Source organism: Monodon monoceros, unplaced genomic scaffold (assembly GCF_005190385.1).
Source record: "Monodon monoceros isolate NGI ecotype Baffin Bay Population unplaced genomic scaffold, NGI_Narwhal_1 Super_Scaffold_19, whole genome shotgun sequence".
Classification (NCBI taxonomy): Eukaryota; Metazoa; Chordata; class Mammalia; order Artiodactyla; family Monodontidae; genus Monodon; species Monodon monoceros.
This window is the reverse complement of record NW_021703775.1, coordinates 31,229,732-31,257,385: the sequence shown is the minus strand read 5'-3', so window position 1 is coordinate 31,257,385 and position 27,654 is coordinate 31,229,732. Positions and strand designations below refer to the sequence as shown.

Genomic DNA, 27,654 nt, shown 5'->3' with positions numbered 1-27,654 from the left:
CAGATTTCAAAATATTTATTCACAAAATATATTAAAAAGTTTGACAAAAAACAAGGCTACAAAAGCCCCACAATCTTACACATCTCAAACAACATAACCACAGTCAACAACCAGAAAGTCTCAGGAATTCAACTCCTGTTTTTTAAGTTAAAAAAGAGGTCTCTGTCAATCATAGTATTTCATTTTATGAGTTAAACGGTCGAAAACAATGGCCTAAATCTTGGCTGATCATGCCATTTTGGTATTTTATAAAGTAATGTTCTTTACAGAGATTTACTGACACTGAAATGTCTCAAAGTGTATTTATTTATGAAGGTTAATTCACAATAGTCTTACCAAGGCAAACTATTTTAAACCAAATTAAGTCACTGCTACAAAATTGTAAACTCTAAAATGCAACACAAGTATTATTATAGAATATGGAACTTTAGGGATGCAAAACGAATTTAAAATAATTAAATATAGAAAACTTTCAACTTTTTACTAGAAATAGAGGGGAGAGGAACAGAGTTGGCGCTGGAGACTGTGGTGCCCCCATGTGCAACAGCAAACCACCATCCAGTCCGGTCGCTGGACACACCGTTCACCTTTCACCCAGAGGGATGCTGGCCCAGAGGTTTGCATCTGGGTCCTTTTTTCATCGTCAAATCCCACTTTGTTCAATGAGAATCAGAGGATCCCAGAACGTAGTCTAAATTCTCTGAGTATTGCATTGGAAGGTTTCAAGTCCAACGTCTTCAGATCAAATTTTGTTGAGTTTTGTAACAATCAGTACTCTTACCATTTGGTCAAATGAACTACAGATGCACAGACCCCTCTTATCTGGACTCCAGTCCAAACTTGAAATGGGCTGGGTAGACAATGTGACATTCTGCAGAAGGCTGACCGAACCTGCAACTCCCATCTCTACACCCTCGGAATCTTTCTTTGACCGCTGAATTGGGTATTCGCTGAAAACAAGATCAAAGTGGTAAGAGGAGATAAGTCTTAGCATTCGTCACTTTATTCTTATACATATACTCCAATAACTATTTTTATTTCTCACTTGACTACTGGAACTGATAAATACTTAAGGCATCTTTCTAATATTGAGTTGTATGGAAATAAGGAGACAATATTTCAACCTCAATCCCAACCCCCCAAAGTCTCATAAAGAAGCATTCGATCTACTAAAAACGTTTAAACATCATTTCTGTTCAGCATGAGTAGGTATCTTTTCTTTTACTATGAAAGTTCTACGTTGATCTCGCATTCTTTAATAAATTGACTTGGTGCTCTAGATATCACTGCCTCAAAAAAGAAAACAGTGATTCCTAGAACATTTGATTTTCTATCAGCTGAAAATATAAATTTATAAAATGAGAAGGGCTGAAGGTTAACAGCTCATAACTATGACTTGGTCTAGATTTGAGAGAGGGAAAAATGGAACACCCCTCCCCCATGGAGGGATACAGGGGTATTCCTCCTCAGAAGGTCTTTTAAAGCCTGTTAGGTATCAGCTATGATACTACCTTTATTTCAAAAGTGCTAATAAAGACCAAGACTTTAAAAGGCATGAAGCAACTCAGAAGCAGAACAGAAACAGAAGTAGTGATAAGCAGATAACATTCTATTCCTTCTTCCTCACAGACCCTACACCTTCTTTTGATTTTTTTTTTTTTTTTTTTTTTTTTGCGGTACGCGGGCCTCTCACTGCTGCGGCCTCTCCCGTTGCGGAGCACAGGCTCCGGACGCGCAGGCTCAGCAGCCATGGCTCATGGGCCCAGCCGCTCCACGGCATGTGGGATCTTCCCGGACCGGGTCACGAACCCACGTCCCCTGCATCGGCAGGCGGACTCTCAACCACTGCGCCACCAGGGAAGCCCCTTTTAATTTTTTAAAAGGAATAAAACATTCAGATGGATAAACAAGTTACAGAACATTTTTCATGTCTCTTGGCAGAGGCTGCAGTTATTTAGTATTTAAAAGATAACATAAAGATTTTTTTCTAATCCTCCATATCATCTATTAAAGTTTTAAGAGCTCACTGAAAACTAACTGGAAACTGGCAGAAGGGCTCCTGTACAACCAGGGCTGCAAGAGAGATACAGGTAAGTGGAAAGGGAAGAAAAGCTATCAGGTCAGGACCTGTGCCCCTGGGAGGGGACTCAGGAAAAGGGAGAACACACAGGCGGACGCCTGCCCTGGGGAGTGACTGATAAGAGCTACAGATTTGGCGCCCCCAGTCCCCAGATCCTACGTTGGGGAGACCAGCCCCCTTGGCTGGTTGGAGGGCCGCTTGGACCAACAGGAAGGCTGTCAGAAGCCTAGGCTCTGTTCGTGAGGAGCGTCCACATGCTGGCTTGCCCCCAAGGCAGGGCGGAAAGGTCTGCCCTAGCAGCTGCTGGTTTCCCACAATTGCCTTGGCATGTGCCCCAGCCCAAGACAAGTGAACACGCCAGCCCCACTGACTCCACGGCACAGCACGGAACAGGATCTGGGGCAGCTATGATCAGGGAAAAGACTCGATCTTGGAACTCAGAGGCGAGCGGCCCCAGGGCGGAGGCCGGTGGGGCAGCAGTGCCTCTTGCTGGCTCTTCACTCAAGCAGCACACCACAAGCGGCCTGTACCTCTGACAGCGGCCGCTGCCCCACACAGCTCACCCCTCCCGACACAGGCCAAGAGTCTACACAGGCCCCTCCTGCCCTGCAGTGTGGCTCCACAACAGCGTGGGGCAGAGGGGGCTGGGGACAGTGCTCAGCTGTGAGGGACAAAGGGGACTTGCACCCGTGGATACATCTGAACAGAGCAAGGGAAAACAACTGTGGGCGCCTACACAGGAAGTGCATTAGAGACAGCTTGGACCTTGGTCCGTGGCCAACACAAGCCGAGAGCCCGCACGGGCCGCACCTGCTTCAGCACCTTCCCACTCCAGGGCAAGGGTGCCGGTGGAGGAAAAAACACACTTAAAGAGAATAAAGCTAGCTTGGGCCGACCCTCCTGGCTTCTGTTCCAGCAAGTTGGGATCAGATCCCTACCCTGATAGGGCAATAATGGCCACTGAACAGAGGGGACATCCCACCTCATACGTGGCTCCAGCTCTAGCCCCTCCATCTCCAGCTACATCTCCGACCAGGGTGATAGCTGCCAGCACACCCCAAAGATGTAACTTGTGTCCACGTCAAATCCAGCTCTCTCACCAAAGAGCCTCCCATATGAGAACACCCCTTTAAGACTTAAATAAGTAACTATTTCAACTAAATTCATAGAGGCAGAGAAAGTTAAGCAAAATGAAAAGGCGGAGGAACTGCACTCAACTGAAAAGGCAAGAGAAAACCCCTGAAAAAATAAATAATGAAACAAATAATTTACCAGATAAAAATGTTAACTGAATTAGGGAAAGGAATAGATGTACACGTGAAAATTTTAACAAAGAACTAGAAAACATAAAAAGACCCAATCAGGGACTTTCCTGATGGCACAGTGGTTAAGAATCCACCTGCCAATGCAGGGGACACGGGTTTGATCCCTGGTCCGGGAAGATCCCACATGCCGTGCAGCAACTAAGCCCGTGAGCCACAACTACTGAACCTGTGCTCTAGAGCCCGTGCTCCGCAACAAGAGAAGCCACCGCAATGAGAAGCCTGTGCGCAGCAACAAAGGCGCAATGCAGCAAAAAAAAAAAAAAAAAGACCCAATCAGAAATTAAGAACTCAATAGGTGAAAAAAAAAATACAAGAAGGAATGAATAGCAGTAAGTGATACAAAAGAACACATAAATGATCTGGAAAATAGGATAATGAAAATCACCCAATTAGAAGAGCAAAAAGAAAAACAAATCTTAAAAAATGAAAACAGGGACTTCCCTGGTGGCACAGTGGTTAAGAATCCGCTTGCCAATGCAGGGGACATGGGTTCAAGCCCTGGTCCGGGAAGATCCCACATGCCGCGGAGCAACTAAGCCCATGCGCCACAACTACTAAGCCTGTGCTCTAGAGCCCATGAGCCACAACTACTGAAGCCCGCAAGCCTAGAGCCCATGCTCCGCAACAAGAGAAGCCACCGCAATGAGAAGCCCACGCACCGCAACAAAGAGTAGCCCCCGCTCACCACAACTAGAGAAAGCCCACGTGCAGCAATGAAGACCCAATGCAGCCAAAAATAAATAAATAAAATAAATAAATTTATTTAAAAAAAATGAAAACAGTTTAAGAGATCTCTGGGATAACATTAAGTGTACAAACATTCTAAAGGCAGCAAGAGAAAAACAAAAAGCCATATACAAGGGAATCCCCATAAGGCTATCAGCTAATTTTTCTGCAGAAACTTTGCAGGTCAGAAGGGAGTGGCATGATATATTCAAAGTTCTGCAAGGGAAAAATCTGCAACCTAGGATACTCTACCCAGCAAGATTATCATTTAAAAGAGAAGGAGAGATAAAAAAAACTTCTCAGACAAGGAAAAACTAAAACAGTTCATCAATACTAAATCTACCTTAAAAGAAATGTTAAAGGGTCTTTTCTAAGTGGAAAAGAAGAGAGAATCTATAGGAAAGAGAAAATTCCACTGGAAAAGGCAAATATCTAGTAAGGGTTGATGCTCAAACGCAATGACAAGGTTTTTCCTGGAGACCAATCAGGGTCCTCATGCTCTGTGTCCATTCTATCATAGTGATGTTACCTGAACTTGGGCAAGTCAATTATCAGGAACCAAAACTAAGAATTTCAACCCTCTTCCTTTCTTCTAGAGGTACTGCTCTAATGGCTGAATTATAATATTTCACAAAAGCCTTTGGTCAAAGTTTTCCTATTTTTTAAAAAAACTAGCAAAAAGCATGATTTCAAATCTATGAAAAGAATTGTTCGTGAGCTACTCTAATATATGGAAGATGTCACTAAAATACATATTTGGTGTGTCAAAAGAATGTTAATATTTACAAAGTATAAAATAAGTATATGAGTAAAAAAAAGGCTTAGAGAGTAATGCTTATGTAATACCATGAAATTTAAAATCATATCAAAATGAACCAAGTCAAAGGAGGAAAAACAGACAAAAAGTTTAATCGAATCCTACTTCACACCCACAAGTAACTTAAAAAGGAGCACTGTGCACTGGTAGGGACTTACTACTTCCAGAGGTGCAGGCTGCCGGCGCCTCCCGCTGTCAGGAAGAGCTCTCTGTTCTGTGGTAGGTGTCGGACCTGCCACACAGTAGATTTATGAGCCTGAACAGAATGAGAGGCACACAAGTGGTTTATAAGTTTATATGATAAAGAAAGACTATCCTACACAGAGAACAGATTTGTGGTTGCCAAGGGAGAAGAGGGGTGAGGGAGGGATGGATTGGGAGTTTGGGATTAGCAGATGCAAACTATTATATACAGGATGGTAAACAACAAGGTCCTACTTGTATTGCACAGGGAACTATATTCAATATCCTGTGATAAACCATAATGGAAAAGAATGTGAAAAATAATGTATATATATGTTAACTGAATCACCTTGCTGTACAGCAGAAATTAACACAACATTGTAAATCAACTACACTTCAATAAAATAGAGGAAAAAAAGACCGTCCTAGAAGAGAAACCTGTAAAAAAAAAAGATTTTTACCTCTATCACTTCAACAACAATTTCAACAGCTTCTATCACTTCAATTATAGTTACTATTATAAAAGTTAACTATTTTCTGGCACTTCTCTTTACAATGGCTACAGAGAGTTACAGGGGCCCATCAGGAATTAGGAAAAGAACCATTCCTCTTTACTGTTTTACAAAACAAAGTACTGCTGGATTAAAAAAAAAGATTATCAGATTAAAAGTCTTAACATTTAACCTTATAGTATCATACAAATTACACAAATAATTTAAATATCTCTAGCTCACTCTAAGGAGGAAAAAAGCCTCAAAATACAAAGAAATACTTCTTCCTAAAGGGAAAAAAAGGATAGATTGAACTTCTTTTTAATAGACTTTATTTTTTTAGAGCAGTTTTATGTTCACAGCAAAACTGAGTGGAAAGTACTGAGAGTTCCCATAAACAGAATGAATTTTAATGTAAAGCTCTCAGAGTCTTACCTTCAATTTACACTATTTGACTTGTCTAGTCTTCAAAATAAGTACCAGGAGGACTTATAGACGGTGTTTATGGTTATAATAAGCCCAGGCCTTTATCAGTCATATTAAACAAAAAGATAGAAATGGCAACTGGATGAAGGTTAACAGCTTGCAAATCAATCCTAATAATGCTACATTCACTGTGGAGAATTTAACAAGACAGGGAGAGGGAGAGAGAGGAAGGGAGGGAGGGAGGGAGGAAAGACTTCTGCTTTATAGAAGCAATGAGACCAGCCAACTTGAGCTAAGCCACACATAAGACACTTTGCATTTTAGTTGATGATCAGTCTTGACATTTGATTTTAATAGTCTTTTAAGAGAATTACCATTAGCAGAGAAAAACACATATCTCAAAATGCACACTTTAAGTGTGTGAGTCCTCAAGTGATTAGGTTCAAGCTGTTAAACCTTAATTTGTTTTGTAGCTTAAACTTCTCTTTTTCTCCTGGAAGTTGATAAAAAGCAAAAAGAGGGGAAATGACTTGTTAAAATACACCGTCATGTATTTGACAGATTTAGCAATTACTGGATTAACTAAACGTAACAAAAAAATTTTGGAGACACACTATAATTTCCCGTTAATGAGAAATGTGTTGCACTTGTATTTGGAACAATTTAGTAAGTGCTTTATGTTGTGGATAGATACTTCTGAAATGACAAAGGCAAACAATATTATAGTGTATAGTTAGTTACCTTAAGAATATAGTTCATCAGGCAGTAACAGTAATCTACATGCAATAATAATTATTTTAATAATGAAAAAAGACAAAATAGGAAGGTTTGGGAAGTACTACTGACTCCATGACATAGGGAAAGGGAGCAAGGGAGTGAATTTTTATTTCCTGAGCAACTTACATATTTTGATCTTATGGAAACTACAAATCTATAACTGACTTTTCTTTATTTTTATATTCAAGAAAGCTCAGAGTGACATTTCCAACACATCTCTTGCAAATGACAAGATGTTTCAGCATGAATTTTATGCAGTCCCCTTACTCCAGACATCAACTTCAGTTTTTTAAACCAGTGTTTTCCATTTGTGCAGCTTTCTTCATCAATTTTTCTAATGTTGTAATACCAAATGTTTCCCTCTAAGCTACCTAAAATACTATTTGGAACAAGGCAAAGTATGCATATATGTATGTATGAATAAATAAATTTATATTTACATTGCTACTATGTACCAATCACAGTGATTAGCACTTTAAATAATCTCATTTAATATATCAAACTGGAATATAAAAATAAAATGTGTGAAATGACATAATGTATATATGTTGATATACTTTGCAAAGTATATAATTAGTATGGAATATATATTGACATATACCTAAAAGTATATAATTAGGTATTAATACAAATATATATTTATTAGGAAACACCAGGCTAGGTTTTGTTGACCAAATTCCTAAACCAGCTAGTTTTCTTGCGATTGCTCCTAAACTACAAAATAAGAGTCATTACCAACTGAGGCCTTTATTATAATCAAGAAGTCTAGCAGAGAGTGGTACAACACTGTAAATCAACTACACTTCAATAAAAAAAAAAAGTCTAAAATTGACAAACTTTAGAAAAGTACTCTTTGCACAGAAAAACTTGTCAAGATCCTACAATATATTAAAAATAGCTCCCTTCATATAAAAACCTGGAAGGAACTTGGTGACTCATTCTATTTATCAGTCTAAAACAAGCTATAGCGAATATTCCTCTTCATAGAAAGACATTTCCCTCATATTTACCTTTTCTGAAACAGAAGCAAAACCTTTGGTTGGATGCTGTGTTCTCATGTCAAAAACATGAAACTTTCCTTCCAGAGACGTAGCTACTAACTTATTCATACTTATGTCTTTTCTGTCAAACTCCAAGCTACATACCTGAAGATAGAGAATATTTATTAGTGATCATTCATTTAACAACGATTATTATTCAAGAGGTTCTTTCAAACTAAGTAAAACAACTTTAACATTATCAGCTCATGTGAAAGAAAGCATTTTAAATAATCACTTTATCTTTGAATCCATATATCAAATACTCGTAACTATAAAAATTTCTTCTTGGTTAATAAGATCCACAAAATCATCTAGGGTACCCTGTTCTCGTGGGTACATTTGGAAAGCCATAATTTAGCTTTTTACTGTTATTATGTAATTATTTTATAAAGTTAAGTCAAGGCTGACTAGAGAAAACAGGAGGGAACCACATTCTTCACTAAAGATGTACAACCTGGGAACCAAAAACCTGAAAGTACTTGGGAGGCTATTACAAGTTCAAGCTGCCTGACATTAGCAGAAGGCGGCCTCTTACTAGGTCATTTTAATACCACACTGCATGGCCCACAGGAGTCCACAGATGGGCCATGGGCGTAGTGACTCACCTGGTACATCACACCACATCTGGGTGTGTGTCCACTTTCTGATGAGAGCATCCCTGGTTTTTATCAGACCCTCCAAGGTTAAGCCCCAAAAGGTTAAAACCATACATGCACAGAGGGGTTTTACTGAAATGAGTTATTAGAGGAGCTTTCCTTTTGTAGTAGTTCAGGGTGGGTAAAAACACATTGAGAGAATCTGGAAAGAATCCAAATGTACGTTACCCCATTTTTTATATTTGCCTCCCACCGTAATGACATATTTCTGAGATCAAACAGCTTGATGTCTCCGTTGTCATAGCCAGCACACACTACACGTTCCTCTTGATTGTAAGCACTGCCTGGAAATCAAAACACGACATTTCAGACCTTCATAAATGCTCATATGAAGACTGCTAAAAAAAAAACTTACGAAACTACACAGATAACTTGTATCGAATCAGGTGAAGAAATCACATTAGGTAGAATCTCATTTTATTAACCCTGACAGGACATCAAGATTATTAATTTGGTATCTAATATTGTTTACAAGAAAAAGCTCATTCATTGAGATTGTATACTCAAGGGATATATGAAAGTGTTTATTGGATTTCAAATTCTCTCTATTCTCTATTTGCAAAGACTAACAGTTCAAATGGTAGTAGGATTTGGTAGAATAAATACAGCTAGGTTTCCATTGCTTTCTTTGGCAGTAACTATATTTGAATGCCAATAGAAACTACTTTAAACTTATTTATATTTTGCAGAATGTTGTTCTGGTGTTATCTCGTCTTTGCAAGGAAACCTCAGATAAGCTGTGGTGCACTGTGATGTATTTTTAGTTGTATGGATGATTGCACCCAAAGTAAATCTATAATCTGCAGTGAAACACATCCTGCTCGGATCCAGGGATTTTTTTTTCCAGAGTACCTCTTGCTGAGGAAAATGTGTTAGGTGAGAGGGAAGCCCCTGTTAACGGTGCCAGGCTCTGTGGGCATCTTAACCCAATGCCTTTGTTCTCTGCTGCTTGCAACTCCCTTTTTCTCATAGACTCCAGCTCTGCATTTCCACTGTAGGCTCCACCGAGATGACACGACAGCATCTGAAACTCATGATGTCTAAAACTGACCTCACCATCTTCCTTTACAAACCATCATATCCTCTGTGGCACTTCTTCAATTAATAACATCATTCACCCTACATTCAGCCTCAAAATTCAGTCACCTTGGAAATAATCCTTTCCCTTGTTCCTCATCTCAAAAAACCTGCCAAATTTTATTTCTTTTGCCACAATATTATCTTCTGAATCGACCCGCTCTGTTCCCTTCTTATTGCATCTAACCTACGTGTTTCCTGGAATATTGCAAAGAGCTTCGGAACTCATATTCCCTCTGCCACTCACCTCTCTCCCCTACATGACACCACTTCAGTTTTCCTAAAGCTCTGATCATATCTCATCCTTGCAAAAGCCTCCAAAGGTTTACCACTACCTCCAGACCATCGAAACACCTCTGGCCATGGCCCTGTGCCATCTTTAAGGCTATTCCTACCACCATTCCTTCTCTGTACTTTCCTCCCAATGCTTGCAATCCCCTCCCAATTTCAGTGGTTCAAATGCTACATATCCTTGGTCTGAGGTTAGTATGTTCTTCCTCTCCAGTTATCACTCCCTTGGGATTCCTTCTGCATTTATCCATGCTTCTGTGACCTTTTATCACTCCTACCTCATACTATAATTAATGTAGATAGCATGCCCTCTTTATTAAAATTACAAGCTTTTTGAGGCAAGAATACGAGTCTGTTTCACCTTTGTATGACCACAGCTATGCACATACTTGGCATTTACAAAAACAAACAAACAAAAAATGGTCAAATCAATGGATAAATGTTCTTTCTTTAAATTTAACGTCCTACATTTAAAATGGCACTTATGTCCCTTAGACCAATGATAAAAAGCCTTTAATGGACCCAAAGTTAATTACTTTTTAATTATTACATATATTTTTATATGATGATTCTAAACACTAACTGAAATTTCTGCACAAGTGTGCATGTCTTCAGTTTATATTATTGCTTGTAATATATATACACGCAGAGTAATTATAATATACACACACAATGAAATCTCTCAATTTCAGTGGTAATTTATTTTTAAAATCGGAAATCTAAAACTTTCCTCTGATTAAATAACAATTCAATTTAAAAATAACATAAAAAGCTAAACAGTTCACATATATCATTTAATCTCACTTTTATGTCTGTTAACTACACTGGCTTATATAAGAAAATAAAGGTTTAAAATGAAATATGGCCCATATCCTTTCTTCCTTTTTTTTTTAAATCTTTGGCTGCACTGTGTGGCATGTGGGATCTTAGTTCCTGGACCAGGGGATCAAACCTGTGCCCCCTGCACTGGGAGGGCAGAGTCTTAACCACGGGACCACCAGGGAAGTCCCGGCCCACATCCTTTAGTAGCAAAAATGATTGTAATTTTGGTGCTCAGTAAGAGATACAAGGGCAAACATCAATTAGTCCTACAAGATCAATACTCATTTTAAGTATATTACTAGAGGAACATGGTTAATAACTTTATAAGAAATAATTCTGTAATGGCATAACTATTTTCTAGAAAATAAACATACTCTGTACCTAGTAAAATGTAGGATTTGTTAGGTTACCATTCGCATCTGAGGCTCTACTTAGTTTCACTAATGGCATTTGGTTCTAAACTAGGTCAATATTATCAAGTTAAACGGAAGTACATAATAATAGCAAATATTTTTGAGCACTTAATATCTAAGCACTTTACATGTACTAACTGAATCCTCACAACACTATTATTTGTTACTTCCATTTTATAAATGAAGCAAGCAAAAAACAGAGAAGCTTGATAACCTGCCCCAGGACACACAACCAATAAATAGCACAGTGAGGATTCAAACCTAGGCCCCAGAGGCTGCCATTAAACACCATGTCTATTTGCCTCAATAAACTGTCAGATAATCCACAAAACAGACTATAAAGAGACTATTAGGACTTTCTTGAAGCACTGTCCTTTTTACAATCTGATACTTCAAATGCAAGGGTACTTCAGTAATTTACCAAATGCCACCGTCCAACAGTCTCTCTTGTTTTCTCCTTGTACAGGTTCCATATTAGCAACAGGATCATCTTTTTGCCTTGGGTCCCACACCTTCACGGTTCCTGACATTAAAAAAAGTGAGTTGGCAAAATTCAATAGTGAATGATGACATTTCTTTCTGCATTCTCTTCATATGGCTTCCTATGTACATGAAGATATTACAGATGTTATAGTACCTGAAAAATATTCACATTTTTCTGACTTCCAATTGGGCAAGTTGCACTTAATATCAGAGATATAACCCACATGTTACTGCCTGATTTGGTTTCCGATTAATAGATACACACAAAAGCCAACAACTGTCCCTAAGTCATCATCAACAAGATATGATTGACAAGGCAAACACAAATGTTATGTAATTCAAATCATGTCTTATTTTCTTGGTTTAAGACTAAAACAAATGTAGTATTTATTTAGAATAAAGCCAGCGTCATTTTAATGCTTTTTCCTTACTACTCATATAATCATTGCCATTTTTCTTATGTAATTCAAATCATGTCTTATTTTCTTGGTTTAAGACTAAAACAAATGTAGTATTTATTTAGAATAAAGCCAGCGTCATTTTAATGCTTTTTCCTTACTACTCATATAATCATTGCCATTTTTCTTATGCAGATGGATAAAGTAATTTTTACGTCTATGATTTCTTATTTGGAGTTTTAGAATACCATTTCATACACAATTAAGTTTAATTTCCCCGTGGCAATAAAGGAGAAAGAAGGAGTTAACAAAAGTAACAAATAATTCTTCTCAATTTAATTTCAACTCCCTCATTTTAATGCAAATTACAGGATAACTAACTAGCTAGTGTCACTAACTTTGAGAAACACAAAGACATAATAAAGTGGCTAAAAGGCCTAAGTGAGAACAGGAAAAGGGTAAAAAAATTATTAAAAAAGGGTAATAAATCCAGGAAAAGGGAAGATATTCCACTAGACTTGTCATCAGGGATAAAATAAAGTTGGTCATTAAAAAGGCTGCTTCAAGGAGAAATAAATTTCCTACAAATGTGACGAGTTACATCATTCTACAGGGTTCATACAAATTGATAACATTTATATTAAGTCTGCAACAGTTAAATGAGAAAAGAACACAAATAGACAATTCACAAAGCAAAATTAACTAATAAACAAATATAGAAAGAAGTTAACACAAGTCGGAATGGAATACCATTTTATCTCTAAAATTGGGGGGAAGAAAGGAAATCAATGCTGGTAGGGTAGACTGGAAATCTACCTCATCTACTGTAGCTGATAAGGTAAACAGGTACTTTGGAAAGTTTGACAATTTTTTTAAATCATAAAGTATGATTATTCCAAAAGAGCTATATACATGATACTCGTTTCTTCATTATTTTAAAGTCACTCTCCCAAAATAAACAAAAACTTAAAGCAAATCAAATGCTCATTAACAGGGGCATGGCTAAGGACACTGTGACACATCCACAGGATGGAATATTATGAAGTCATTAAAATGATAATTATGAAAACCACATGGAAACAGCAATATTTACATAAGGACAAAACATTAAATAAATAAGATACAAAATCGTATTTACACTGATAATACATGTAAAATTGTATCTATGACTGGAAAGGAAAACAAATCTAATAGTTATGCTGGTGTAGCAGACTGTTATTTTTCCTTCTATATTCCACGCTGTTTCTATGATTGGAAAAAAAATACCTGATTTCTAAAACACAGCTGCTCTTGAGAAACTATTAGAAAAGTAAATTCCACTTTTCTTTGGAAACAATTCCCTCATGGTCTTGAGCAGCCACTAAAAAACTAGCTGAACCAACTAAGGTACCAAATCACTTACATACCCCTCGTGAAGCAACAAAAATTCTGACTCTGTTACATTCAGAACAGCTCAGGACACCGAAAGACCTTCCCTTGTTTGTCACTGCAGGGGGGAAAAGCAGAGTTGGAGCTCTTGGAGCTTTCTACAATGCTCAGCGGAAAGACCACAGAACTGCAGTGTTCAAGCAGCTGTCAATATGACCATTTTCACAAGTACTAATTCTGCTTTGCAAGGAAAGAAAAAAGCTGCCACCCACAGTGTGTCAACAGCTGCCTCAAAAACCTGCAGAGACATTTTAAATCCTCAGGGTTCAGAGGAAACTATGGTTGTCAACAGTTGAACGAGCTCAAAACTAAAATAGTAAGTGCTATGCCTCTAACTTGAAATACCCCCGAAGTCTGAAACAACTGAGGGATACGCAATCAAACCTGCCTATCAAAAGAGTAGAATGTTAGGTTTAGGGGATCAAGGATTGAGGAAGATTTCCACATAGAATATACTGTTGCACAGAGACTTCCCTAAAAATAAAAAAAGTAAAATGCACAAAATATTCTGACTTACCGTCTCGGCTGCCGGTCACAATTTCAGGTGCCCCTTCCCCGATTCCGAGTCCACCTACACCATCTATAGTATTTATAATTTCTTTATGGCCCTGTACGGAATATACTGGGATCTCTGGAGCTTCCAAATTCCTAAACAACAGAACACAGCTTCTTACTTACACATGCCCCAAATGTTTAGTATACTACTCAAATTTAAGAATGCATGCCATATTGAGATTTTTGTTTAAAAATAAGGGTTTTGCAGTTAAGGTAATTTACACACTTACTTCCAAATTTTCCTCTCCACTTTAGCTTCTTTCAAGGTCTCAATGAGAGTTGTCATCATTCAACTTGGAATTCTAAATCCTGAGCCCACTTTCCTCAGTGGTCCTCAAAGATGATCGATCTAGGACCTCTGCACATGAATTACCACGTATGCTTGTTAATAAATGCAGATTCACGGGCTCCTCCCCAGACATAATGAATAAGTATATCTGGGATGGGGCCCCAAATCTGCTGACTTTCTGGTACACTGAGGTCTGATAATCACTGCTTTAAATACAGAGTAAATGCAAAGTGATTTAGAATATTTCCAAAGTAGTCTTGGTAGTTTGATCTTGGGATTTTTTGAGAGATTAAACTATGAGCAGTGTTTACTTTGTATACCTTTCTTCCTTAATAATATTTTCTCACTGAGTTCCACACTGATTTTCAACTAGTTATGTTTTTCAGTTTATCATCATGCTGGTCACAATAAATATTATAGTCAAACTGGATGAAGTCTGTCTAATTCTAGGTTAGTTAAGTGAAGGGAATGCAGGAAAGTACCCACTCCTATGTGTGCCTGAAGACTACACTACAGGGCTGGGTGAGTGGCTGAAGTAGGTTATGCTAATACACCCTTCTCTTGCCTCCCAGCCCTTCCCTGCCTCTTCTGCTTTTCTACTGGAGCCTCCTTCCACATTTCTTTTTAACAAGTCAGTTTTTAACAACTTATATTTCTTCTTTTTTAATGAACGTAGCTCTTCATGACACGTAATCCCAATTTATTACTGGGCCCAGATTTATCAGTAAAATCTTGCAAATCAAAATTTGAGAAGTTCAGCCTAGTTTAGAGATGATGTTTATCTTTGTGGCGTAATTGTGAAAGCATCAAGAGACTAAACAGGACTGAGGTTCTATTTAAAAGAACTGTTTTACTGTTTCCACAGACTTTGAAACATCACTTCTTTTAACATGAAATTATGACTCACCAATGAAAATAAAGCAGTAATATGTGCACTATACTAGGAAGCTCTATTAGGGAGATAGTCAACCGTTATATTTGTTGCATATTCTTGTGTTGAAATATATTTATTTTAAAAAATAATACTCAGACTGGTCTCTCTCCCAAGTTCTTTGAAAGTTTATGACACAGCAGGTAAAAACTAATGCATTCTAATAAATGCTAACTTAATTATTAAGTAGTTAAAGCAAGGGGAATTAAAATAGCTTCATTCTATGTTATATTATGACTCTAAGACAGATAAATATATCAATGTAATTTAATTACAAATAGCAAATTCTAAGTTAGAATCAAGAAAGGTCACAATAGAAAACATAATGTAGGGAAGACAGTTCCTCTAGAACATTACTGTATACTTTACATGATTAAGAGATATTGTTGAAAAGTAATTACAGAGGATTTCAATTCATTCAACTCTAATTTAAATATGAGGAAATAACTCTAGGTAAAACACGAAAATTAAAAGCACTTGGATTTCCCTGGTTGCGCAGTGGTTGAGAATCCACCTGCCAATGCAGGGGACACGGGTTCGAGCCCTGGTCTGGGAAGATCCCACATGCCGCAGAGCAACTAAGCCCGAGTGCTGCAACTACTGAGCCTGCGCACCTAGAGCCAGCGCTCCGCAACAAGAGAAGTCACCGCTCCGCAACAAGAGAAGCCACCGCAATGAGAAGCCAACTTAATGAGAAGCCCGTGCACCGCAACGAAGAGCAGCCCCCCATCTGCCTCAACTAGAGAAAGCCTGCGCACAGCAACAAACACCCAATGCAGCCAAAAATAAATACATTTATTAAAAAAAGAACATTATAAAAGCATTTGGCACACTTGTGATTTTGCTCATGCGAAACAGGTTTATCTTGATTTACTCAACGGATGTGTTCCTAAAAACTTGTACTCAGCTAATGCATTAAAAGAAAAAGTTTTAATGAATTGAGAGTTCTATGTTAAAAAATTAAAACATACAAAAATACAGTGTTTCATTCTGTAATGCCAAGTATCTTTTTAAAATGTAAATGATATCTAATTTTTTAGTGTTATACACGAGCATTTTTATATACTGTATCCTTCATGGTGGAGGGGAAGAGCCCTTTGTTTACAAATATGGATATTAAATGCTAGCACCAAACAGTATGTGTGGAAATAAATATTAAAAACATTATTTGAAACAGCTAAAGAAAAATATGTTAGTATTTTAAAATGGATATTGAACATGAAATCTAAAAATACATATGAGGTAACTGTCATATTCTTATAAATAGTTAAAATTTAACAAAAAACATTTCAAAGTTAGAATTCTTTCAGAGGAAGAGTAACACAACTATCAAAAAAATTGCTTATCTCATGTCTTAACACTGATGAAATAATCTTACCATATATGAAGGTTTCCAGCAAAATCTCCAGTAGCTAAGTATCTCTGCTGTAAAGATGTGGCACCAAATGTTCCACATTTAATGGGTTTGGCCTTTTCAATCTTGACAGAAGGGAAAGAGAGAGGATACATTATTTATGTAAGCAGCTATCCATAATCCACGATATTATGGGAATTAAATAAGGCACACAATAAAAAAGGCAATTAAAACGTTTTCTGATTTAAAAAAATGATCATGCTTTTCCTTTCGTCATTTTTGTATAGTTTAAAAGTACAGGCAGACCTCAGAGATACTGCAAGTTCGGTTCCAGAACACCACAATGAAGCAAATGTTGCAATAAAGCAAGTCACATGACTTTTTTAGTTTCTCAGTGCACATAAAAGTTATGTTTATACTATACTGTAGCCATGCAACAGCATTATGTCTAAAAAGACAATGTACATACCTTAAATAAAAAATACTTTATTGCTAAAAAATGCTAACCACTTTCTTTGCTCATCCATAAGAAGCAACTCCTTATCCATTAATGTTCTCTCATAAGATTGCAGCAATTCAGTCACATCTTCAGGCTCCATTTCTAATTCTAGTTCTCTTGCTATTTCCACCACAACTGCAATTACTTCCTCCACTTAAGTCCGGAACCCCTCAAGGTCATCCATGAGGGTTGGAATCAACTTCTTTCAAACTCCTGTTCATGTTGAAATTCTGACCTCCTTCCATGAATCACTAACGTTCTTAATGGCATTTAGAATGGTGAATCCTTTCCAGAAGGTTTTCAATTTACTTTGTCCAGATCCATCAGAGGAATCATTATCTATGGCAGCTATAGCCTTAAGAAATGTATTTCTTAAATAATAAGACTTGAAAGTTGGAATTACTCCTTAATCCATGGGCTGCAAAATGGATGTTGTGCTAGCAGGCATGAAAATAATGTTAACCTCATGGGTACATCTCTATCAGAGCTCTTGGGTGACCAGGTGAATTGTCAATGAGCAGTAGTATTTTGAAAGGCATTTTTTTCCTGAGCAGTAGGTCTCAACAGTGGGCTTAAAATACTCAGTAAAATATGTTGTAAACAGATGTGCTGTTATCCAGGCTTTATTGTCCCATTTATAAAGCACAGCCAGAATAGATTTAGCATAATTCTTAAAGGCACTAGGATTTTCAGAATGGTCAATGAGCACTGGCTTAAAATTAGAGTCACCAGCTGTATTAGCCCCTATCAAGAAAGTCAGCTTGTCCTCTGAAGCCAGGCATTGCCTTCTTCTTTCTAGCTATAAAGTCCTACATGGCATCTTTTTCCAATAGAATGCTGCTTCATCTACACTGAAAATCTGTTGTTTAGTGTACCCTCCTTCATGAATTATCTCAGCTAGATCTTCTGGATAACTTGCTGTAGATTCTACATCAGCACTACCTGCTTCATCTTGTACTTTTATGTTAGGGAGACATTCGTGTGTTCACTGGAGAGCTTTTAACTTCCTTCGAGGACTTTTCCTTTGCGTTCACAACTTGGCTAACTGTTTGGTGAAAGAGGCCCAGCTTTTGGCCTATTTCGGCTTTCAACATGCCTTCCTCCCTGAGCTTAAACATTCTTAGTTTTTGATTTAAAGTGAGAGACCTATGACTCTTCCTTTCACCTGAACACTTAGAGGTCATTGAGGGGCTAATTTCAATATTGCTGTGTCTCAGGGAATAAGGAGCCCAAGGAGAGGGAGAGGGATGGGGAAAGGCCAGTCAGTGGAGAAGTCAGAACACATACAACATTTACCGATTAAGTTTGCAGTCTTGTCGGGGTGTGATTCGTGGCACCCCAAAACAGTTACAACAGTAACATCAAAGATCACTGATCACAGATCACCAGAACAAATATATTGTGAGAATTACCAAAATGTGACACAGACACAAAGTGAGCAAGTGCTATTTGAAAAATGGCGTCGATAGACTTGGTTAACACAGGGTTACCAAAACCCCGCAATTTGTAAAAAATGCAGTATCTGCGAATGCAATAAAGAGAAGTGCAATAAAAGGAGGTATGCCTGTATGTCCAAAGGATGAGTTTTGCCTTTCCTCTCACCTCGCTAATGAGACATTCAAATGCTGCCACCTCTAACATCTTCACTGGTTTGCAAATATGCAGATTTCAGCATTTAATGTGGTATTCTTCTTTAAGATCCTCAAAGAATAAGGACAAAATGAAGGTATTATTCTTTCCAAGTGACTAAAGAAACAAAAATGCTTATGCGTCTCTTATAGTTTTCCCTGCAAAACCCTATAAACTGAGAATGGTTATGTCCTCTGAGACCCCTTCAGCACACAGAGATTTGTATACCTGTGTGCACCAAAGGCACTGCTATCAGCATGGATTAGCCAATCTTTTGAGGTTTCTTTAATTTGAAAGGCTATTGGGAGTTCCCTGGCAGTCCAGGGGTTAGGACTCTGCGCTTTCACTGCCGAGGGCCCGGGTCCAAACCCTGGTGGAGGAAGTAAGATTCTACAAGCCACACAGTGCGACCAAAAAACAAAAACAAAACTATTGCTCCAAGTATTATATATAACAGTTGACCCTTGAACAGCACAGGAGTTAGTCCACATATAACTTATAGTCAGCCCTCTGTATCCGAGGTTCCTCTGCAACCGTGGATTCAGCCAACTTGAACTGTGTAGTACTGTAGTATTTACTCTTAAAAAATACCTGAGTATAAGTGACCCGTGCAGTTCAAACCCATGCTGTACAAGGATCAACTGTAATCACATCAGTAAAACAACCACATGCAAACTCCACCTGCCCAAGTCACTGAATCAGTCTCTCTTGGAGTCTACCTGTCCGGCTGCCTTGGCCCCCGGAAACTCTAGGCAATATGGAATTGAGGGCTGCCCCACACCACACTCTACATGTATAATAGCACCTTCCACTTACTGTCAGCCTCAACAGGGCAAAACGATTTCTCTTATTTAGTTTCTTACAATCTTTTTTTTAAATTTTTTTAATTTTTAATTAATTTATTTTAATTTTTTTATTCCTAACATTCACAAGAGTAATACGTGTTCCCTGTAGAAATTCAAACAAAACTGTGGAATCTAGAAAAATGGTACAGATGAACCGGTTTGCAAGGCAGAAATAGAGACACAGATGTAGAGAACAAACGTATGGACACCAAGGGGGGAAAGCGAGCAGGGGGGAAATGGAAGATTGGGATTGACATATATACACTACTATGTATAAAATAGATAACTGATAAGAACCTGGTATATAAAATAAATAAATAAATAAAATTAAAAAAAAATTCAAACAAAACCAAAGACTGAAGGATGAAAAGTAAGTTTCCCTTCGACATGCCTCAGAAGTAATCCCCGTTCTTCTAGACCCTTTTCTACACATAGACAACCACATATAGATTTGTTTTAATATGCAGAGGGTCATAATATATTGTTCGTTAACTTGATGTTTTTTCACTTAGCAGTATATCCGGATGAACTTTTTCCCCCTCCACAGAGTTCCCCAGTTTCTAGGGCACCTCCTCTTGTAACCCTTCAGTTGCTGAGCCAATCTTCAACCCCCCACCCCACCAGGGTGGGTCCGATTCACATACTTTGTGAAAATAATTTCCCCGCCACTTTCAATGTTTGGTTGGGCATTTCCACATAGGATATACATAGCAATTTTCAAAGAAGAAAATAAAATTCACGTAACACAAACTATAACTGAACTTTTCCTTCATGATTCAAAAGACATCAACATATGCTCCAGGGCTTTGGAAACTCCCACCTTGCTGAGCTTTATCACTGTTTGGGATCTGGATAAATTAGCAGTTACTATGTAGCCTGGTCTAAAATAGAGCATTCACAGCCTCCTTGGAATTGTCCGGTAAACCTTGATTAAATTGTGTTTAATCAGTCGCCTGTAATAACACGGTTGTAAAAGACCATATTGATGAGAAGCACAAGACCACAGAATGTTATTTTTCTCCTTTTTAATACAGGTGGTCCAAGAGAGCGTCAGTTATTCACTACACCAGAAAACTGATATTCATTTATTTCAGCTATTTTTCCAATTTTATGAGAAGCCTATCTCACAATGGGGCAGCATGGAGATCAAAATTTTGTCAATTTAACAAAGCAGACAGTTTCCAACTCCAAATCACTTATGTTCTCCTCACCATCCCCTCCCCCAAATAAAAGTACCTGAAGTAACATATTAATAGTGATATAGTGAACTTCCCTAGTGGCGCAGTGGTTAAGAATCCGCCTGCCAATGCAGGGGACACAGGTTTGATCCCTAGTCCGGGAAGATCCCACATGCCGCAGAGCAACTAAGCCTGTGTGCCACAACTACTGAGCCTGCGCTCTACAGCCCGTGAGCCACAACTACTGAGCCCACGTGCCACAGCTACTGAAGCCCATTGCCTAGAGCCCGTGCTCCGCCACAAGAGAAGCCACCGCAATGAGAAGCCCACGCACCGCAACAAAGAGTAGCCCCCGCTCACCGCAACTAGAGAAAGCCGGCACGTAACAACGAAGAGCCAACACAGCCAAAAATAAATTAATTCTTTTTAAAAAAGGAAAGCTTTGCTTAAAAAAAAAAGTAGTGATATAGCTAATCATTCTTAATTAACTAATTAATCACTGTAGCTAATCACCTAATCACACTATTAGAACACACTTTTTTTTGGCTAAACTAATTCAGACTTCCAACTGAGGCCAACTGATAAAATAGCTACCCACCCCTTCCTCCCATTTGTCTCCCCCAGCACCAAGTCACTGATAATGGCTCCCATGATCTAAGGCAGAGGGTGAAGACAGGCCTCTCAGGCAAGAAACAGGTGGGCCCTGATGGACAGGAATATGCTTCCAGGGATTCGGGTATTAAGAGCTGCAGGAGGGCTTGCACCATACACTGGTATAACTCTCTGGGAAAATTCTTCCCCAAGTAGCCCTGGGAAGACTGGTCACCCATTTTCTTCTCTTCCACCAGCTAGAGCATTCTGCTTCCTGTAATTCCACTGCTATCCCCGGGAGCCTCTGATGGGATCTCTATTCTTCTTAGGCCATGGAAGAGATAAAAGCTGGCCCCTACTTTTCAGTCCCTACAGTAAGCACACAGTTCTAAGAGTTTACTGCTGCTAATAAAAAATTGGGAAGCAAAAGCTTTCCTGTTATGGCTTTACCTAACTTTTGCCTTTAGGCCCTTTGGAATAGAGAAACCATGCAACTGGAACCACTGATCTTCCAGTACCAACATAAATTCTCTTTCTCTCTCTCTCTCTCACACACACACACACACAGCTAATGGATATGTTTTACTCAAATTTAGGTTTTCTTCAGTAATTTTTTTAGCTTGTCTATTAGGAAATACTAGTTAATAAAAACCAATAAGAAAGCCTGGAAATGAGGATTAAAAATTTTATGTATGGTTACTTCTTGTGATCTAAAGATCAGAGTATGTATAATATAGTCAGATTTTTCTACTGGGAAAACCCTTCCTTGTGCAGAGATGGAACTGATCATTGCAATATTTCATGTGTTCTAAAAACAGCACCATAATGTCCAGATGTTCTGACACCTGAACACATCTGAGAATTCCTACCTTAGGAGAAACCAAACTGGGAACCATTCCATTACATGATGGGCCCTATACTAGTTTCACATTTGTCATCGCAGATTCTAAAAGTGGTACAATGAATGAAATGAAACAACATGTATCTACATTTAGAGGCACAGACTCACAAGAGTAGCACCAAGGCCTGTGGTATATAAAATGTACAAAGCCCTTTGAAGTCTGACCTTGCCTGTCTCTTTGACCTCATTTCCTGCTTCTCCCCTTCTACACTCCAGCCACACCTGTGGCTTTTTGTTCTTCAGATTCACTGAAGTCATTTCTACCTCAGGGAATTTGCATTTACTGTTCCCACTGCCCGGACTGCTCTTCCCTCAGGTCATCATGTCCTCTCCCAACTCAGATTTCAGTTTAAATGTCACCACCTCTAAGAGGCCTTCCCTACCCTTCCAAATCTGAAGTGAAACCCCCAAATCACTATCACTTGCCGCTCTCTTTAATCTTCATTTCACTTATCAACAAAATTCTTTTATTCATTCAATTACCTATCTCCTCCCTTTCTAGAAGGAGTACCAGGGGAACGGGGCCGTGCCCAACTTGTTCAACACGTAGATGGTGCTCAACATTTGTTAAATGAAAGTATAAATGAACATGGATTAATCCCTCAGTCCTAGCGCTGGGGAGAGAGAAACCACTGTCAGAGGTCATGTTCCTATTTCTCCCACCATGTTTTCACCTGACAGACTGTACAGTTTCCGGTGTTGTTTATATGCAATAATGAAAATGGCATCCATACATGGAACACTAATGTATCAGACACTATTCTGGATGCTCTTCTGCACTAGACCATCCTTTCTCTTTCTAACACATGCAACTGCAAACTAAGTGTTTGAGACACCCCTTTCCAGATGAGGGACAGGCTCGGAGGACTAAGTGACTTGTCCAAGGTCCCCAGAGCCAAGTAGATTCCAAGCTCCTTCTACTAAACTACGTTGTCTCCAGGCCTGTATGTAAATCAACTAAATAAACATTTTCTTATGTAGCCCCCATTCTGTCAACCTGAGTCATCAGAAGTACCAAAGAAATGTTCCAATCCTGAACTAGACTGGTGAAGTAAATGAGGCCTGAATTAAACCTACTTTCAGATTTGTGTCCTTTGGTTTTACCTTCATTCATGCCTTTATTTTTTTTTTTACATCTTTATTGGGGTATAATTGCTTTACAATGGTGTGTTAGTTGCTGCTTTATAACAAAGTGAATCAGTTATACATATACACATGTTCCCATATCTCTTCCCTCTTGCGTCTCCCTCCCTCCCACCCTCCCTATCCCACCCCTCCAGGCGGTCACAAGCACCGAGCTGATCTCCCTGTGCTCTGCGGCTGCTTCCCACTAGCTATCTACCCTACGTTTGGTAGTGTATACATGTCTTTATAAAATACAAATATATGGTATTCATGCTTCCCTGATTCACCCTTAAATCAAATCTCTTTTACCCTTGTATACTTGTATCAAAGATTTATAGGTACTAGTGGCCTGTTCTGCAAGAATCAAATTAAACTCAAAATACAGAAACCTACTGAAAAATAGACTCAAATGTATAAGCGTCTTTCATCTGTGCTGCAGCGAGGGCTGCACTTTGCTCAGAAAGGCTGAGCTATGCTGGCAAGTGGACTTAAAAAAAGCAGAGGTGTTTGCTCTTTCCTTAGACATTCATGGAAATCATAATAGTAGCTAAATTAAGAGGACATTGGAATGAAGCTAATTTTTTTTATAGTTCATAAAAGGGCCCCCTCCCTGTCCCTGTTAAATCTTTTACCTTTGGAAAAGGAAAGATGCAAAGAATTCAGCAAACACTTACAACTTTTCTTGCTGGAAAACTGGGTAAAAAAAATAGAGATCTATTTTATGAAATTTGTCCCACAAAGAAAATTAGTATGTATTAACTTTTGCCATATGATACTGAGAATGACCATCAGTGATGAGCATATTTGACCTAGCTGTTGGTTCTCTTTGCCCTAACAAGTTAACCTGACTAAGGAAGCCCAGGATCCATAATTCCCAGCAGAGCTATTTTTGTTCTGTCTGTGGGTGGGTCTAGTACAGCTTGTCAGTGTCTCCTCCGCCACATCCTGGCACCACTTAATTAACGTTAAAAGGTTTAGTCACCCAAATGTTAACAGGCAGTGAACTCTGCTGCACAGGGGCTAAAAAAGCAGAACTTTATTAGCCTGTTACTAATTCTTAAAGTGTAACCAACCCCAACTGTGATTCCACTTTGCAGGGCCACCCCTAGTCCTTTGGGCCAATTAGCAAAACAGGTGCCCGCTATGGGCTGAGGGAAGTCTCACACACGCAAGGCTTGATGAGAGACAGAGATGGATTACAGCTCTCTCTTGAACCCTTGGCCAGACACCTGTGTGCACTTCAGCAAACTGCTTAACTATATATGAAGGCCCTGCCTTCACTCCCTATCTATCTGCTTAGTAACAAGATAAGGAGGCACCAACAAATACCTATTTGCTTCCTTCATTTTATCTTGGACAAGGCTTTGAATTCTACAAGGATATAATCAAGTGTGGTTCCTAATATTTTAACAAATAATTCATCTAGCCCAATGATAGTCAACCCTAGTACTTATTAGAATCACCTGGTGGAAGTTTAAAAAATACTGATTAAAAAAAACAAAACAAAAACAAAAAACCGATGTCCAGGACTCACTCTAGTCTAGAGGCGAGAGTCCCAGTGCATCAGAATTTCTAGGGGTGGGACCAAGGCACGAATATTTTAAAACACACAGACACAGACACACAGACACACACACACCACAATAGCAGCAATACACATTCGGGTGATCGTGATGCACAGTAAGAGTTGAGAATCACTGAGATTGTATTTAACCTATATTCCTTCCACTGCATCATCACAGCTAAATACAATGTAAGCTCTCAAATTTGTTTGTGCATTTGTTTTATCCTCTCTTTAGACAGTAGGTTCTTTAGGAGGAGGGACTCACCTTGTAAATATCTTTGGTTCTTCTTTAGCATAGTACCTTGAAATGACGGGTTCTCAATGGACAGTTTATGGTAGAAAAAGAGAAGAGCCAAAGGATACAGGCAAAAATATAAAAAGTGGTTACTCCTAGTGTTGAGATGGGTGATATTACTTTTCTCCTTTTTCCTATCTATATTTTTGGTATATTCTATCATGAACACACATTACTTTCATTAAAAAGCAAAGTTATTAAAAAAAAAAAAAAACCTGCTAGAATCTTCCAGAATCTCTAGAATAGACAAAGAGCACTGTTTCTCTTACAGAACAAGTGTATTCCTGAAATGTACCCAAGTCATACAGCCTTATAAAAAGAAGTCAGGAGTCTATAGATACTCTCTGGTTAAGCTTTGACTAGTATTTGTTCCTAATAATTCACTTTTCTTTCTGCAATTCCAATGTTTCCTATTTGTTCCAACTCCTGACCCCAAGTGATTAATGATCAATAAACCAATATTTAAATGTCCCAAGTTATATCTTTTTACAGACATAAATTTACTCATTCTTTTAACAAGTAATTTATTGAGTGGCTGCTTCTTACATAACACATGAAAGAAAGAACTACTGTTCTTACTCTCCGGGAGCTTACAATCTAATTAGAGGTACATGGGACAGAATGATACATTTCTGGCACAGATAATAAGTACCATAGGAATGCAATGTAAAGAAAAGTTACTTTGTGTTGACTGGGGACTAAGTGATGAACAACATAAGGAAAGGTAGAAAAGAACAAGCCATGTTTAGGAGTAGAGTGCCTGGCTAGAGAAGACAAACTGAACAAGAAAAGCGGCATTCATAGAAATTTAAAGTGGGATGAGCCTTATGTACCTTCTAATGTAATCCTTCCTATTGAAAGTGTATTCATCCTTCACCTACCAGTTTAAGCCCTAAAAGCCCTGACTCCTCCAAGCAGATTCTCTCCATAGCTTTTGGTCCTTGGAGTTACAGACTTCCCTGCAGTCTATTAGGACTCTAAACATCTGAGTATGACTGATCTTTTTTTTTTCAGGCAACCCAAATAAAGGCCTTTTAAAAACTGTAAACAGGTATAAAAGTGTTATTTAATATAGTTATTCTCCAATTCTTTCACTAGTAATCTTTTACAAAACTTGTAAACCTGATCGTGCCACACCCTGCTTAAAGCCCTTCAGTGATGTCCCATTTTTCTTACAAAAAAAGGCATGAATCTTTTAAATGACCTACAGCTCTTACAATGTCTGGTCCCTGCTTACTACTCTTTTTGTTTCCGAAGGAGATAAATGTGTCACCCATCGCTGAGCTGCTTCCTCTGGAACTATCCTCTACTCCTAATTTGGCCTAGTTAGCTTCTACTCAACCTAAATCTGTTTTTTAGTTTTTGTTTTTGCTTACTCTCAAAGAACCGCGTTCCTTTAGGTTAGAGAATTCATCTCGGTTTGTGTTTTATGTATCATTGGTTTGATTGTTTAATTGATTCTCTCTCCCACTAGAAGATAAAGTCCATGATATCGGGGACGTTGTCATTTACATGCCTGGGCATACCAGGCAATCAGCTGATACTTGTTGAATGAATAATTGTTGTTAGATTGTCTCCTCCAATTACATAGCAGGCAGTCCAGTGCCTGCTTTGGCTCTGCTTGTCTGAAAAAGCATTTTACTAACTTGCACCTATTAAGAGACTCTCGACAAACAACTGCGCACTGCCCAGAAGGGCCTCGAATTTAAACAGAAAGTCGTTACGTCACTTCCACGGGCCTCGCGCCAGACTGGGAGAGTGGCTCTGGGGTGGCTGGAGGAAGGGGCCCGCGGCGCGCGGATGAACTAGCCCGACGAGAATTCAAGTCTCCAACCAAAGCGTTTTGCCTCTGAAGTATTCCTCAATCTCGGTCAGCTTAGCTACTCCCGCGCAGCTCGAGCGGAGCTTTGGGGGGACGCTGGGCAAACGCTTTGGCCAAAAGGAATGCAGACCCCCCGACCCCCAAGATCCGCACTCTCCCCCCAACGGCAGTCCCAGATCTTGGAACTGGGCAGTCTCGAGCCGGCACCTACCTCCCGAAGCAGCTTTAGGTCCCCCTGCTGGATCTCATACAGCTGAATGACGCCGGTGCCGCGTGCGAAGTTGCCCATGGTCACAAATTTGGCGCTGCAGGGCACCCACTTACAGTCAAACACCGTGTAATTGAGACCCTTCTGGATATGGGTGATGATCTGAGGCTTCTCGAAGGCCGACATGGTCCAGCCGATTGATTTCGCCTCCGCCAACAGGCACACTGCCGACAAACCCTGACAAAACACTAACCTGGAAACCAGACTCCAAACGTCAAGGATAGTTTGTCCCTCCCGCTTGCCGTACGCGCCCCCAGACGCCCTAGCAAGTTGGTTTTAGGTGTCTCAGATAATGCCGGATGCTCTACTGAAGGCACAGAAGATTTTTCTTCACCAACAACACAGACTTGTTTATGCCTTTACCTTTTACCTTTC

At 39.0% G+C, this 27,654-nt stretch overlaps 1 protein-coding gene across 1 annotated transcript; it reads right to left on the bottom strand.

Annotated features, from left to right (window-relative positions):
- Positions 1-27,478, bottom strand: WDR92 (WD repeat domain 92). The gene is made up of 8 exons (XM_029231756.1): positions 27,223-27,478; positions 16,587-16,687; positions 13,951-14,081; positions 11,546-11,647; positions 8,690-8,805; positions 7,836-7,970; positions 5,107-5,204; positions 1-950 (listed from the first exon to the last, which is right to left on the bottom strand). The coding sequence occupies exons 1-8, from the start codon at positions 27,403-27,405 to the stop codon at positions 743-745; spliced, it is 1,074 nt and encodes a 357-aa protein (XP_029087589.1). The 5' UTR covers positions 27,406-27,478; the 3' UTR covers positions 1-742.
- Between the last annotated feature and the right edge of the window lie 176 nt (positions 27,479-27,654).